The 15,839-nt window shown below is 43.0% G+C and overlaps 2 protein-coding genes and 1 long non-coding RNA gene across 6 annotated transcripts in view; 2 read left to right on the top strand and 1 right to left on the bottom strand.

Moving 5' to 3' along the window:
- The window catches only part of LOC146439909 (sodium-dependent glucose transporter 1A-like), a 47,093-nt gene extending 39,768 nt beyond the window's left edge, over positions 1 to 7,325 (top strand). Inside the window, exon 4 of one of the 2 annotated variants that reach the window (XM_085056156.1) lies at positions 5,149 to 7,325. In XM_085056156.1, coding sequence (XP_084912282.1) covers positions 5,149 to 6,398 — 1,250 coding nt within the window. In that variant the 3' untranslated portion in view covers positions 6,399 to 7,325. The remainder of the gene's footprint in view (positions 1 to 5,148) is intronic. The other variant, XM_085056155.1, reaches the window with a different exon arrangement.
- Positions 7,326 to 8,313: 988 nt separating this feature from the next.
- LOC146439908 (uncharacterized) lies at positions 8,314 to 10,251 on the top strand. The gene is made up of 2 exons (XR_014850959.1): positions 8,314 to 9,127; positions 9,170 to 10,251. It is a non-coding gene; the product is annotated as an uncharacterized LOC146439908 (long non-coding RNA).
- Positions 10,252 to 10,481: 230 nt separating this feature from the next.
- REV3L (REV3 like, DNA directed polymerase zeta catalytic subunit) overlaps positions 10,482 to 15,839 on the bottom strand; it is a 115,152-nt gene continuing 109,794 nt past the window's right edge. For 2 of the 3 annotated variants that reach the window (XM_085056145.1, XM_085056146.1), the window contains 2 exons: positions 15,416 to 15,625; positions 10,482 to 11,654 (listed from right to left, as the gene is read on the bottom strand). In XM_085056145.1, coding sequence (XP_084912271.1) covers positions 11,514 to 11,654; positions 15,416 to 15,625 — 351 coding nt within the window. In that variant the 3' untranslated portion in view covers positions 10,482 to 11,513. Of the gene's footprint in view, positions 11,655 to 15,415; positions 15,626 to 15,839 lie in introns of those variants that run through there. The other variant, XR_014850957.1, reaches the window with a different exon arrangement.

The following is a 15,839-nucleotide window of genomic DNA, read 5'->3' as shown; positions in this document are numbered from 1 at the left end:
AACATGTATGCAGAAGATGATAAAATGATCATGTAGTCTTAGAATGGCTTAGGTTGGAAGGGACCTTAAAGACCATCCAGTTCCAGCCCCCTGCCATGGCAGGGACACCTTCCACTAGACCAGCTTGCTCAGAGCTCCTCCCAGCCTGACCTTGAATACTTCCAGGGATGTGACATCCACAGCTTCTCTGGGCAACCTGTTCCAGTGCTTCACCACCCTCATAGGAAAGAATTTTTTTCCTAATATGTGACCTAAACTTCTAGCCTACCAAAACAGTTGCTGTTTTTTCTTGTGACACATCTTGAATTAAAAGAGGGAAGCTGTTTTACCTGGCTGTTGTCGGTGATTGAAATGGGTCTCAGCCTGGTTCATGCAAAATCTCCTTTATTGTATAGAAAACATCATGTTTTTATACTGTTATAGACTTATCTTATCTGTTACATGAACTTGGTTTCCAGGGTTAAACGTTTTACTTTCCTAATGGGTCACTGATTGCCGTTGTCCTCCTATCAGTCTCGGCCCCTGCCAAGAGCGGCTCAGCTTATCTCTCTTAATGTCTCACATTAACTGGCAACAGAAGACATCTGTAGCTGCTGGACTTCGCAGCTTCCACCCTGAACATCCACATTTCCCTCTGTTATGTTTAACAATTAAAAGCTTAATAGTTTTGTTAACTATACACTACAAACATTGTAACAAACAAGGTATACAAATCAATGTACACAATACAACTACAAATACGTTTATCAAATTCTTGAGCCACCCACAGTTCAACCAATGAAAATCTTGGTCGATGTTAAAGTTCGTGATAGATGTCTTTGTTGTTCTCGCCTTGGTTGTGTTTAGGTGGCGTTGGTCTTTTTTCTTTGTATGGGCAAATGTTTTCTTGTACCTTTTGTTTCTTGTGGAACAATTAATGTTCTTGGGGAACAATTAATGTCTCACATTAATTGATAACTAAAAGACCTCTATAGCTGATGGACTTTGCAGCTTCCACCCTGAACTTCCACAGGCTGTGATTCTTGGATTAATCTGGTCCTGAGGCCTCCAGTGTTTGTGTGTGTGTGACAGGCCTTCCTTTAAGGGGTTGGGGAGTGGGGTATCTCTTGCTTCCTGGAGAAGATCAATATGCATTTCAGTGGGCCATTACAGGTGTAGAGAAAGTGTCCTGTGCTCTTTAAATGTTTTCTTTAACTTATTCACCTACAGGAAACTAGTCAGGATATGGTTCATTAACATTAGCTGGGCCTAAGCTAGTCCTGAGCAAAGCCCTGGTGTTTGAGAGAAAGTCTGTGGCATGGGAATACTGCAAATGGCCTGGCCAAGAAAACCCCCAAACCCAGCACTTTTGCTGGAAAGCTGTTCAAACCCAGTTTCTCAGTAGAAGCTTCTTACTGGAGGAAGATGATCTCAGGGGTCTTTTCCAACCAGAATGATTCTACGATGCTGAGATGTGTTGGTGAAGTTGCAGAGCAAGTATCTATAGGTGTGGTTAAAAAAGTCAGTAATACTAGAGGTATGAAAAATAAACTTCCACAGAAATGAGTCCCCTGGGCACAGATTGGAAAGGATGGGTTAGGGATGACAGGCTTTAGCAGGAAGTTTGCATCAGGAGGCAAGGCCACAGCAAGAGGTCTGGGCACTTCCTAATCTCCATGTGAAAGGATGCAAGCATTTCTCAATAGAAGCTTCAGGACAGGATTATTTCTGAGAAAGAGCTGACTCATGTATGATCTTAGCCATCCAAACAGCTGTGGAAGCATCCCAGCCAGGGCCTGGCAGAGGTGGCTTGGCTGTTTGGCAACAGAGGAATGCTGGCTGCACATGTGAACCTTCTGCCATCATTCTGTGGGGTTTGAGGGAGCTCTGGTAAGATGTAAGAGGGCACAGCACAAGATCTGTTGCTGTTGAGCAGCTAGCAGAGTAATGAAGGCACCAGTTCTCAGTGGCAAGAAGGAATGACCTTTATTGTTTTGATTTCATCACATATATAGAGTTCTCAAAAGTCACCCAGATTGGTCAGTCAGAAGCCTTCCCCCAGTCCTGATTGGCCAGGCCTGCACTGTCCAAGTTCTGGGACACTGTTCCAACAACATCCAAACTTTATCTTTATTTATAAAACACAAGAAAATTTCTCATGGGAAAAACCTGTGCTAGCCACAAAGATCCAGTAGGGAAGAGATGGTTTTGCAGGGCACAGGTCATGTTAAATAAACTGAGCTGTATTTGCTGCCTCTGCTAAGATTGTTATACATGGCACTTGGTTTGAAAATTCTTTGTATGGGAAAATCTTATCAGCTAATGGTAGAAATGCCTTCAGTGGGTGTACTGCTTGGCCTCAGAGGCAGGGAGACTTCCCAGCTTGAGCAGGAGTAGCAGAAGAAACTTAGTTTTGTTTTGTTTTCCTGCATTCTTCTGAGGGACTACTTCAAAACACCTCTCTGAGATCTTATTTTCTACCATTATTGTTGATCTAACAGTGTTGTAGTTTGGTGTTTGCAGCAGAGTTAATGTAAACCTTTCTGCTTCTGGAAAGTCATTTGGAGTTTAACACATTTGAACACCCACAGCTGGGGTGTTCCCAGCCCATCAGAAGCAATCTGCTATTTTTCCTGGGATGTTGTTTAATGAGACCTCTGATTCTTAGCATTGGACATTGTTGCTTTTGGTATTTAGAGAAATGAGAAGCAGTTAAATTTCCCTTTTAAAAAGGCTGAAAAATGCTGCAAATTGTCAAGTAGGGTAATTAGAATCCTAGAATCATAGGGTCGCTAGGTTGGAAAAGACCCTTAAGGTCACTGTATTGGTTTGAAAACAAACCAGTGGGAGATCACAAGTCAAGATTGAAATTAAAAATAAGTGAAATAATACAAGGAAAAAGCACTGACAAAGTCAGATACAACCTAACACCCTGTTAGGGTGGTAGTAGCAGTCCAACTGAAGTAGTCCAGTTGAAGCGGTGATCCTGTGAAGGTCTAGTCTCCAGGTGAAGATCCAGTGGTAGCTCTTGTCCTCTGGGAACCCAGTAGACAGGGCTAGCTCAGGCAGTTCCAAGGCCAGGTTATATCCAGGTGGGAACACCTGGTTCCTCCCTCCTGGGCAGAGCATCCCACAATGGGATAAGTCCATGAGTCACACGGTGGGTCCCTGATGGCCCATTGCCTGTCATCCGGAGTGGGTCATTAGCAGGTGATAGCAGCTAACAGCCCACAGCTGGTGGTAATAGAATACTTAACTACATCTATATTGCAACCTAGGACAGTCACCGAGTCCAAGCCTTAACTCAGCACTGCTGAGTCCAGCACTAAACATGTCCCTAATGCCACATCCACATGTCTTTTGAATACCTCTAGGGATGGTGACTTAACCACTTCCCCGGGCAGCTTTTTCCAATGTTTGACAACCCTTTTCTGTGAAGAAAATTTTCCTAATACCCCATTGTGGTGGTTTTGATTGGCCCAAAACATCAGCATGGTATTTTTAACATCTAAGAGAAATTTAAACCCCTTAGAAGCTGTTGTAGTAAGCCTGAGGAAGTGCCTGAGGGGTGGGGAATGGCACAAAGATGGCTCCTGTGTGTCCTGAGTGAAAGTTCTGGAAGTTTGTACATCAAGCCCAGCAGAGCCAACCTCTGATGGCTCTGAAGGTGATGGACATGCTGCCGGCCAAGTTTGGACCAGTTAGAGGTGCTAGTTACACCTCTGTGAAAACATTTAAGAAAAAATCCAAACAAGGTAGTTTGGATTCTTTGTAGTTAGAGGAGGAGGAGGTGGAGGTAAAAATATGTGAAGGGAGAACAGCATGGAGATGCCAAGGTCAGTGAAGAAACTAGGGGAGGAGGTGCTCCAGGCGCTGGAGCTGAAAACCCTCTGCTAGCCACGGTGAAGGCCATGTAGGGGCAGGAGGTCCCCCTGCAGCCCATGGAGTCCATAAGGATGCAGAAATCCACCCACAGCCCACGCCAGAGGAGCAGTTGGATGCCTGGAGAGAGCTGTGAACCAGTTGGAGTCTCATCGAAAGAGTTAAAGCTACAAAGGCCTTGCAAGGGAGAGAAAGGCCTTGCTCCTGGGATGGAAGCAGCTTGGCTTCGGCTCAGGAGAGTCTGCACAGCACCTTATGGACAAAAATTCATGTTGCAGCAGAAATCGGGTGGGATGTTGCTCATGAGATTGGACCCACGCCAAAGAAGTTCCCAGAGGACTGTCTCTCATGGGAGGGACCCCATGGCTAAGTAGAGAACCCCTCTCCCTGATGGACTGACCCGAGAACAAACCCCTCACACTGCCCCCTGCCCATGTTGTTGGTTTGGAAAGAGGGAAGGGGGGGTGAACGGAGAGACTGCTTCTTAAGAGGGAGGGGTGAGAGCAGAAAAACTGTCTGAAGAGAGAGAGAGGTAAGTAGAGATGAAGAGTATTTGTAGTAGAAGAATTGTGGTGATGAATAGATTTATGGACCTGCTCTGTGGACTGAGAAAATACCCCACACCCTGCCCCTCTACCCGAGCTGTTGGTTAGAAAGAGGAAAGGGGGTGAATAAAAATGGGTTTGTAAGAGGGAGGGGGGTGAGTGAACAAAATAATGTATGAAAAGTTTATTTTTGTCTCTCATTTATCCTCCGACTCGGTTAGGTAATTAAATAACTTTGCAACTTTAAGTTTGGAGCCTGTCTGCCCTTTCTTCTGTACGTCCTCCTACCAGTGTCCTATCTCATTTAACTCATGAGATTAGTGTGTGTTTTTACAATTTTTTTTCTTTCCCCTCTCCTGCACATCTGCAGCAGGAGAGAGCCGGAGTGCCGGTGTTTAGTCAGGGTCAAACCCCGACACCCATCTTAACTTCCTCTGGCACAATTATATCTGGCCACTGCTGCTGGATTAAGCCACTGCATGACTCTGTTTTGACTGCTGTGAATGCCCTCCTAAAGCTCAAGCAGTCACATGGATTTAGGGCACGCTTTCAGTTAACTACAATTTTGCACATTGTATTTGCTACACCTGGCTTTATTGCACATTGAATTAGTAATGCAGGTTATGTGTGGTGGTTTTTTTTGTTTGGTTTGTTTTGGTTGTTTTGTTGGTTCATTGGTTTTTCTTTTAAGTGGTATCTGGTCTCGGACTAAAATGACTGACTGCTTCTCTCTGATCTGCAGGTGGCAATGTACTGGCACTGGACACCTGGGGATCAGAGGCTGGGCCACACCTGCAGGCTTTGCACTTCAGTTTTGCTGCCGGTGCATTTCTGGCTCCGATTGTGGCAAAAATGGCCTTGGGGGGTTCTGAATCTGAAGAACTTCCAGAGGCTGAAAAGACAAACCAGTCTGTGCTCAAGTCTGTGCCGACAGCATCAGCTGCATCACCGACACCAGCGCTGACAGACCATCATGATGGAGGCTTTTTGTGGTCCTATATTATCATAGGGACATATATTCTCTTCACTTCCATCTTCTTTTTTGTTATTTATTCAAAGGGCAGCTCAGCTGAAGACAAAGCAAGGGCTTCTGGGCAGAAGAAGATTGCCAAATACCACTGGGCTCTAGTTGGTCTCCTATTCGTATTCTTCTTATTCTACGTGGGAGCAGAAGTCACTTATGGCTCTTATGTATTTACTTATGCAAAGGTCTTTGCTGAGATGACAGAAAGTGAAGCAGCTGCTTTGAATTCTGTCTTCTGGGGAGCATTTGCTGTCTGCAGGGGCCTGGCAATATTTGGTGCTGCTCTCCTGAGCCCTTTCACCATGATTGTGACAAGTCTCGTGTGCTCTGCTGCCTCCTCTTCAGCCCTGGCCTTCCTTGCACATTACCGAGCCTTTCTGTGGGTGGGAACTGCTGTGTATGGAGCATCCATGGCCACAGTCTTCCCCAGTGGCATTTCCTGGGTGGAGCAGTACACGGTGGTGGAAGGAAAATCGGCTGCTCTGTTTGTGGTCGGCGCGGCGCTGGGCGAGATGTGCATCCCTGTCACGGTGGGATATCTCCAGGGCAGCTTTCATCACATTCCCATTGTTATGTATGCTGCCTTTGTGTGCGCTGCCATGACAGCCCTGCTCTTCCCTGTCATGTACAAAGTGGCCAATCTGGCCAACGTTCCCCAGGAGAATGACCTAGAAGAAGTGAGTGACAGTGATACCCAGAGAGCTCTGTTGTCATACTCGAGGCTTACTGAGGATGAGGAGGATGAGGAGAATGGGAGAGAGTGGAGCGATGCAGACTTTGAAGTCACAGAAATGAAAGACAAACTGAAAAGCTCTGTGACAGAGAGATACCGTAAGATACCAGAGGATTCTCCAGCTGAAGTCTCTCTCCAGCCCCATCTGGACAACGTATTGGGAGATTCTCCAGTGCTTCCTGATGGCTCCCCTGGGAGACAAAATGGGAATGTTGACTGGGAGAAGAGTGAATAAGAGTCAAAGATGACTTTTTTTTTTGGTTGTTTTTTAATGGAAGTGCAATCGAACTGTAGCTGTTGTCAGGTGAATCCTTTCATAATGGTGCAGAGCTCAGCATGTTCATTTGCCCAGCCCTCTCTCCTCTTTCATTTTCAGCCTACAGGGATATGGCTTGTAGTGGGAAGATCCTCAGTGATATGAGTAGGGTAACATGATAACTGTATAGCCTATGCCAAACCTTAAAAGATAAGAGATGTTTTCTAAATGTGAGGCATGCATCCAAGTAAGAGATGCTGTAGTAACTGGGAAAGGACTGCTCAGACTACTCAGATTTTTGGGGTGGGTGAAAGGTGCAGGTCTGAGGTGCTTTGTCACAAAATGGTTTCATGAGAGATGAGAGAGATCTGTTACCTGTGATGCTGAACTTGCTTACCTTATGAAAGAGGAATGTGTCTACTGCATTGGAAAGATTACTGCATGTAATCAGGAGATCAGTTAAAATTTCAGGTGATGCACAGCATCTGTAAATTGAGTAACCTTTCAACAAACTATATGAATTTCTGGTTCTGAGACTAAGAAAAACCTGGACATTGATTCTTAGGAGTGGAACCATGCCTTTGGGTAATTTTACAGTATTTACAGGAAAGGGCTCAAAATGGGTCATTGTGAATCTGCTCAAATGCATAGCTCCAACTTACTGAGCAGTGGCAACAAATCTAAATAATCCAAAGTATTTGTGATTTTAATTACGGCACTATGGCTGAAATCAACCAATGTATGCAGAAGATGATAAAATTATCATGTAATCTTAGAATGGTTTAGGTTGGAAGGGACCTTAAAGACCATCCAGTTCCACCCCCCTGCCAGGGCAGGGACACCTGTTCAGAGCTCCACCCAGCCTGACCTTGAACACTTCCAGGGATGTGACATGCACAGCTTTTGTGGGCAACCTGTTCCAGTGCTTCACCACTCTAACAGCAAAGAATTTTTTCCTAATATGTAATCTAAACCTACTCTTTCCATTTGAATCCATTCCCCCTTGTCCTGTCAATACATACTCCTGGAAAAAGTCCCTTTCCATCTTTCTTGTTGGCTCCCTTCAGGTAAAAGAGATTACTTAACATATGGTATTTTTAAGCCAGTTGTTTAAATTAAGGTTATAGCAACTTCTCTGGCTTCCTGTGCCAAGACTTTAACAGAGTAATGTGTTACAATGAAGATTTGAGCAGAGGGAATTATCAATGAGACAATCCTTTCCAAGATGACTACTTGCCCCTGGCCAGTTAGATTGGTGACATTTGGGTTTCATTTCTTTGGGGGATGACATGGAGACAGACTCTTCCTAGTGGAGAAACTGGTTTGCAGGTGTAGGTTCATTGCTGCTAAGCAGTAAGCCCTGGGCAGAAGCAGCCATGCCAGCGAGCTCTCCCACTTAGAGCAAAAAAAAAAGTAGCAGCAAATGGCAAAATCTGCATCTGAACAGTAATCTTGCCACTTGTCGACTTGGAATTTCAAAGTCGTTCAATATTTTTTTAGGTCTGTGGGATCAGAATGTACTCTTATTTGGGCTTTTCAACTTTGCATTTTTAATAGTATTTTTCTTGCTAAGAGGTTTCATTTAGTAACAAAAGAGTTCTAGGTATAACATAGAATCTTTGATGTTCCCTGAATTTTCAAGTCTTTGGTCTCTCTTGTCCTCCAACATAAATTGCATGGCCTTTTCCTTTCTTCTGAGAAGTGAGAAGCCAGAATCAACCTGTAGTGAGAAATGTGTAATTCTTTGCATCTTGCCATGTTGCAGCACCTCACTCTCCCTCTGCTGCTGGCACTTCAAAGCCATTGTGTTTTTGCCAGACTCCTGTAGCATCTTTTTCCAATGCAATGCATGAAGCTGCACTTGAAAACGAAGCCTTGCTTCACTTGTCTTTGCTTTGCAGGAGTGGTAAATGCTTGTAAATACCAGGCTGAGTGCTGGCCTAGGCTTGGGTGCAAGGAGTGAGTCCACGTGGCCCTGTGTGCTTAGCTGGCTTGATGTGGAAGCAAACAGTGTGGTAGGCAGAAGGAGTGTCTGGAATGAGGGCAGCTGGAGCCTGCATTTCCTCATTTTTCCAGTTTTCCTCCTGCATACTGCTCTGTGTGTGTGGAAAGCTGATGGTGAGGACAAATCCCAGTGGTGGACAGGGAGGAGAAGGTGCAGGACACACAATGAACGATATGGAAACTGTTCTGTGGCAGCTCCCTGCTGGACTTGCAATCCCCTGGCTGCGTTGACATCAATATAAAAAAGCTTTCCAATACTCGAGATCATGTTGCCAGAAGAAAATGATTTAAAATATAACGGGCAACCAGGAAGATTCTAAACTCCCCGAATTCATATGCTAATTTTTGATGAAATTCCAGATCAGAATGTCCCACAGATAAGACTGTTCTCAGGGATCATTTACATGGATAGTTTACATCATTTACATAATCAAGTACTAAAAAACCCCAGAAAATTAAATCAAAGCTGCATTAAGAAATATGCTGTAATCTCTTTGAGGCTTATCTACTGCATATATGCACACACTTCTGTTTCTGACCAGTGTCTGTCCAACAAATGTAAAAATATTGTAAAAAACACAGATTTTTTTTTTTTTCTAACAGCCTGTATTAACTCCTGTGTGAGTAACTTCAATTCATTCCCATTTCCTCCTTAAAAAGCAGACCTGTGTAGCAGGAATGGAGCAGCAGGCTGGAATGCCAAGGTAAGAGCACCCTTTCCCCAGGAATAAAGGATCCATAAGCAGTGGCTGTAAGACAGTGGAAGCTGAAGAATTATCTTGAATGGGTACCATGTAGAATCCCATCCCAGTGATGTGTGGAGAGCTTTGCCTGGATGACATCTAAGTTTAGAGTCATCTTAGCAAGGACTTGGAGCCTTCAATGTCTTATTTCTGGTCTCAAACTGGGATAGACTGACAGTTTTCCTATCCCCTAACCAGCCTGCTTTTAATAGCAGGGGCTGCTCTTGAATGAAAATTAAATACTTGAAGCAATTTAAGTTTAAAACAAGATCTAGTATATTTCCAGTGATGAGTCCAGCTCACAGCAATTCTAGGCACCCTCAGTGTCAAGGATGCTTCCCTGCTCTTGGGGTTTGGTGTTCCTCAGGCTTGTTTTCAGACAATGCATGTTAGTTTTTAAATGTTTGAATTTCCTTCCAAAATAAATTGCTTCCTAGCACATACAGTTAAAGTGAGGATCTGTTTATAGTGCAGATCTATTTTAAGTTAGAGGTCCTCTAGAAACCTGAAGTACTTACAGGTTAGGAGTTGAAATGACTTGAAGTAACTCTATTACATTTTTATTGTCTCGCTTATGCTAGAAAAGTCATCTCTCTGTTGAGGACAAGAGCTGTAATCCATGGATTAAACACCTGAATTTGATAAGAATCCTATTTTTGTCCACAAACCCAGGAATGGGTTGAAGATGGGCACACTGCTCCCATGTGAAAGGTAACCTCTTGCAGCTAAGTGTCATTTAATACTTTATTTTTCCTGAGGCACTGCCAAGTGCTGGACGGTACTGCAAGCACTCACACTGCTGGCATTTGCACTTTTATTCTGTACATGACCAATGCTTGAATGCAAGACCAGGCAAAGTTTTATGCCTTGATATATTTTTTTAAGTTACTTTGTATACAAGTGCATTGCAATCTGTGGATGTTCTATTATATATTTAACAGTTTTTATTTACTCTGCTTGGGTTTTACATTGTGCTGTATAATGTGAAATTTAATAGACTGACGTGTCTTGACTGTAATAAATTCTTATCTGGAGAAGGCACTCAGGTTCCTTGATATAAATAAAGTTTTGTTCTATTTTTCAAAGCTCCTCTGGACTTTTACATTTAAAACAGGGTCCTGTTTTGACTAATGGAAAACTGGGTATGTTTTGCTTCTGGTTTGGGGAAGGCCTCCAACAACTGCTACTGAGGTTTTAGATCCCAGAGTTTAAGCTAGATTCCTAACATTTATTTGAGCAGCCGTGTTTTTTACATTACTGTGTGTGCCAGAGAAGGGAAACAAATTGAGGATAAATATTAAAGAAAAGAAACATATAATTTTTTACCATATCATTTTATTCAACTTTAATATGGTTTCCATTATTAACTTCTAAAACAAAATGATTTCCAGTTTAGAAAACAATGCACTGACCACATAATTCCTTTTCCATTTTATACAGTTATACAAATATTCTAAATACACATTTTGTCAAGATGGTGGCAAATAAGATTTAACTGTACAGTACGTAAGGAAAGAAAATATTTTAAGCATATTTAGAAGCAATAGAAATGTCTATACAAAACAAGCAAAAATGGAATAAAATTTTATATTTAAAGTATTGCAACAGTCCCACAGGTTTGTAACAAAATGTCTTTGCACAGTTCCTCACAATGCCCCATTAATAGCTAAAGCAAGACAGCAATTTTTAGAAAATAATGTTTCAAAATGCTACACATGGTACTACTGCTTGCACAGTCTGATCAAAATAACAATCTACTTGGATCAAGCAAAACTTAGGAGGAGATATACCAACCAACTTTAAAATTATCTGTATAAAAGTCATTGCACATTATTTTACTCAGTTGTTTGAAAAGTAAAAAAGTGTATTTACAAAATATTTCGCAGACAAAATTATAAAGTGAATGGATAATATATAAGTAACACATCTTGATACTGACAGTTCAAGAACACACACAAATGGTTTTATCGTTTCAAGAGGTTTTCAGTGCTCCTTCCCTCCAGGAAGTAAACTTGACTTCTACTTTGAAATGGATTTACAAGATGTTACACAGAGCTATTTCAACATCAGCATTATAAAACAGTATGTTAGAAACATGAAAGGAAGAAGAAATTTGTACATCTTAAAAAGCGATTCATAGATCAACAAATGGGTTGGGTCATGGGTTTTTGTTTGTTTTCTTTTAGTTTAGTTATGGTAAGTTCATTATTCTTCAGATAATTAACCCAACAGTTAAAATGGAAATCCTGGACTAGGTGAGAATTGAAAAAGCACCATGCACAATAGTCTTAATGTGGTAAACACTGAAGAAAAAAAATAGCACCTGGAATCCTGTAACACAGATCATTTAAAACTGGTCAAGCAGCTGGCGGAGATACGGTGCCTTTGACAGTTCTCTGCTCACTCTGGAGAGCTTGAAAAGCACTGGGCAGTTGAGGGAGACACACTGGATGTGCCGATCGAAGCAGCCTGTGCAGTTCTTGCATATCTGGATTACATGAGAAAAAGCAAACCCATTATTTTAAATTACACGAGCAAGGCATAAACCATTAGGGACTATGAAATCCTCAAGACCATATCGGCAGAAGAGGCACAGCCCTTCTGCATGGAGCTTTTCCCCAACATGGAAAGATCCAGAGCAGCTCCCTTCTCTGCTTCAGCCTCTCTGGCTGTGGCCACCCAGCTCATTTGGCTGCTGGTGGATTGCTGGCAGCATCACCCACTCTGAACTGGGCAGAGAGCAACAACAGGACTCTACAGCTCAGGTTTCAATCCTGCCAATTAAGTTCTACTTGCATGTGGTTGCACTTGAAAAAACAAGATAAATAAGTTAGTAAACTGGATTTTACCAGGGCACTGTCTTCTATTTGTGATAAACTTACTCTATATAAAGTTGCCTAGTGAAAAAAGACAAAACTCTTATCCTGCAGTTACTCTCTGCAAAGAAAGGGGACTTTAAATAAATTCCTCATTTCAAGATAAGCTTTTAAGAGTTTTACCTAGTCAGAGTCCATTAATCCAAACACATAAATACATAGGTCACATAAATTGCACTGCTCTCCTTGTTCAAGGAACTACTTGTTATTTCTGCTGGAAAGTACTTTTATCGTGACAGACCTGATGGAATAAAATAGCAGCAGGCATAGTTTTTCCAAAGGGAGCTACCTACAGAAAACTAAAGGCCCCAGCTTTTCTATTTTATTTTTATCCTTAGCAGCATTTTCCACTTCCAACAATTTTCCCAAAACTTCAGAAATTTGCTTCCAACCACACCTGTGTTTTATAACATTGAAATGTTACACCGTTTATCCTATCCTTTGCACAGCTTGATCAACAAACCAAAATTGTCTCCCCTTGCTTTTAAAACAAGTTCTTTCCCTTCTTTCCATGTTACAATTCTTTGGGCAGGCCAGGCCTGCATCAGCACCAAATCCCTGCAGAGAGAAACTCAGACTGACAGCAGCTGGAGAGGGGCAGCCCCTCCTGGCCAAGTCCCACATGGCACCTCAGAGGAGAGCAGCTCTCTGGCCTGCAACTGTGACCAGAAGGAACAGGACTTAACAGCTCATTTCAGGTTTGTAACTACAAACCACATCTACAAACTCAGAACTACATGTACCTGGTTCTTCTGGAAGAGGCTGTGGCTGGCTCAAATGCAAGGAAGGGACCAAAGTAAACAGTACCTGAGTGTGGTGGTTTTAATTGGGCCAAAACATCAGTAAAGTATTTTTAACATCTAGGAGAAATTTGGACCCCTCAGAAGGTGTTGTAGTAGGCCTGGGGAGGTGTCTGAGGGGTGGGGAGTGGCACAAAGATGGCTCCTGTGTGTCCTGAGTGCAAGTTCTGGAAGTTTTTACATCAAGTCCAGCAGAACCAATCTCTGATGGCTCTGAAGGTGATGGACATGCTGCTGGCCAAGTTTGGGCCAATTGGAGGTGCTAGTTACACCTCTGTGAAAACATATTTAAGAAGAAAGCAAAACAAAGCAGGCGCACACTTCTTTCACTTCTTTGTAGCTGGAGGCGGAGGAGGTGGGGGTGAAAATATGTGAGGGAGAACAGCATGGAGAGTGCCAAGGTCAGTGAAGAAGGGGGGAGAAAGAGGTGCTCCAGTGCTTCTGGCACTGGAGCTGAAACTTTCTGCTAGCCGTGGTGGAAGCTATGGGGGGAGCAAGAAGTTTCTCCTTCAGCCCATGGAGTCCATAAGGATGCAGAAATCTAGAGGAGCAGGTGGATGCCTGGAAAAGACTGTGAACCAGTGGGAGTCTCATCTAAGAGTTAAAACTCCAAAAGGCCTTGACTGGGAGAGAAAGGCCCTGCTCCTGGCATGGAAGCAGCATGGCCTCAGCTCGGGAGAATCTGCACAGCACCTTATGGACAAAGAGACTCACAAAGCAGCAGAATTCAGGCGGGATGTTGCTGAATTCACGATTCAGGCGGGATGTTGCTGATTGGATCCACACCAAAGAAGTTCCTAGAGGACTGTCTCTTGTGGGAAAAGACCCCGTGGCTAAGTAGAGACCCCTTCTCCTTGATTGGACTGACCAGAAAACCCCTCACCCTGTCCCCTGTCTGTGTTGCTGGTTTGGAAAGAGGGAAGGGGCGGGGGGTGAGTGCAGAGACTGCTTCTTAAGAGGGTGGGGGTGAGAGCAGAAAACTGTCTGGTGAGAGAGAGAAACAGGTAGAGATAAAGAGTATTTGTAGTAGAAGAATTGTAGTGATGAATAAATTTGAGAATCTGCTCTGTCGACTGAAAAGAGACCCCACACCCTGCCTCCCTACCTGGCTTGTGGATTGTAAAGGAGGAAAGGGGGTGAATACTATAGCCTCGTAAGAGGGAGGGGGGAGCGAACAAAAACTGTATGAAAAGTTTATTTTCACCTTGCATTTATCCTCCAACTCTGTTACGTAATTAGAACACTTTTTGCAACTTTAAGCTTGACGCCTGCTTGCCCTTTTTCATGCGTCCTCCTGGCAATGTCCTATCTAAAACCCATGACACTGAGACATGTTCTAAGTTCAGCTTGTGCTGAGGGGAGAAGTCTATGGTTTTAACCTAGAGCACTTAATTTTTGAGTGCAGTTTAAAATAACGCACAGCTCAGTGTTGTATCATTTTTCTGCTGGCTCCAGCATGTTTATAATCTCAGAGGGCTAAACATTTAAGCTGTGAAGGATACATATGCCTTTATATTAAAATAAGACAGATGCTCTTACGGAGACATCAAACACTGACTGGTGCAGGATCCCAGACCTTGCTGAGCTGTTGCGTGTTGCAGGGACAAGAGAATGTTGTAATCAAACTCACTGATCCTTCTGTGGAGCTGGACCAGTCTGCCAAGTTCTGATTTATTCCAGAACACGAGCAAAGCAAAGGGTTCAGAGTACTACAGGAAACCTGCAGAAATGCCATTAATGCATTAAGTGCAGGTAAGAACAATTATTACAAAATACAGAAAAAAGTCCACACCTTAGTAATGAAATATTGATGACGTGAATTACAGTGGGTTTTTAACAATCCCATGAGAACCTCTCAAATCAATGCTTTGATTTAGGAACATTTATATCCCTGAGAGTCAGACAAGTCTTTAAAATGGTTCAGGTGCTAGTGCTAAAAATTAATTTTAACTAAAAGATTTATTATCATAAAATATGACAGTATGGAAATTAGGTGAGGGTATGCATATGTTTCCACAAGGGGAGGTATTGTCCTTTGCTGTAATATATTCATGAGCACAGCCAGCTACCCTCTTAATTGACTTCTAGCTCAAGGGGAAAAAGCACCTTGGAAAATCCCTATTGAGAAGAAAGGTAACAAGAAAATCTCCAAGCTAAACCATATCCATGTTACACATGTAAATAAATAAATTTTCTGGCCAAAATATTTTTGTTTCTAGAGCATCATCTGTTACTTTAATGCCAAAAGAGGTGAACCTTTTACACTCTCATAGCTCTCCATCGCTGTCATTATAAAAAGGGACCTACAAACCATATAAGATACTCCTAAAAGTCAGAAGAAAATGAGAAAAGCATCTTCTGTTCTGATTCCCCCCCTTTGCCTTAGCTTTCCACAAAGCACAGGAGAGTAACAGCTGCTGTGCTGCCTTCGACAGCAATGGGAAACAAGCTGCAGCACATTCAACACCCCGACCATACTTCCCATTTCTGCTGGGAGCACTCAGTAAGACACTGCTTTGAAATTTCAGCCCCTGCCTTTTGCTGACAGACATCTGACAATGCTTTAACCGCACCTGGACCAGCTGCTCTTGCTTACGCTCCAGCTCTCGGATTTCTTGGTTGAGAATCACTGCCACATGCTGTGGCTGACTTCTGCATTTATTGCAGATCCCATACTGGGTCAGTTCATCACACACAGGACAGTGTAAGGTCGTGAAATACTGGGAGATGGTGCCTTTGCGTCCTTCTAGCTCAGTGCGCGCAGCTGAGGCAGCCTTCTGAATCTGTTAAGGAAAATAATCAAGAGGTAATGAACTTCCAAGAGAGCAGCTTGCCTCATTCCTAGATTAAATAGCTTTCTTTTCTTTTTTTTCAAAGGAGTAAGAAAATGCAAGATGGCCTGCAGGGCACAAATCATGAACATGGATCACAGCACTCCTCTGAAGAGCGCAGCACTGGCCCTGAAGTGACACACTGAACAGAGTCCTCCCACACACC

Source organism: Lichenostomus cassidix, chromosome 3 (assembly GCF_008360975.1).
Source record: "Lichenostomus cassidix isolate B80296 chromosome 3, HeHo_3.0, whole genome shotgun sequence".
Taxonomy (NCBI): domain Eukaryota; kingdom Metazoa; phylum Chordata; class Aves; order Passeriformes; family Meliphagidae; genus Lichenostomus; species Lichenostomus cassidix.
Note: the sequence above shows the minus strand (reverse complement) of the source record. Positions and strands in the feature narration are given on the sequence as shown.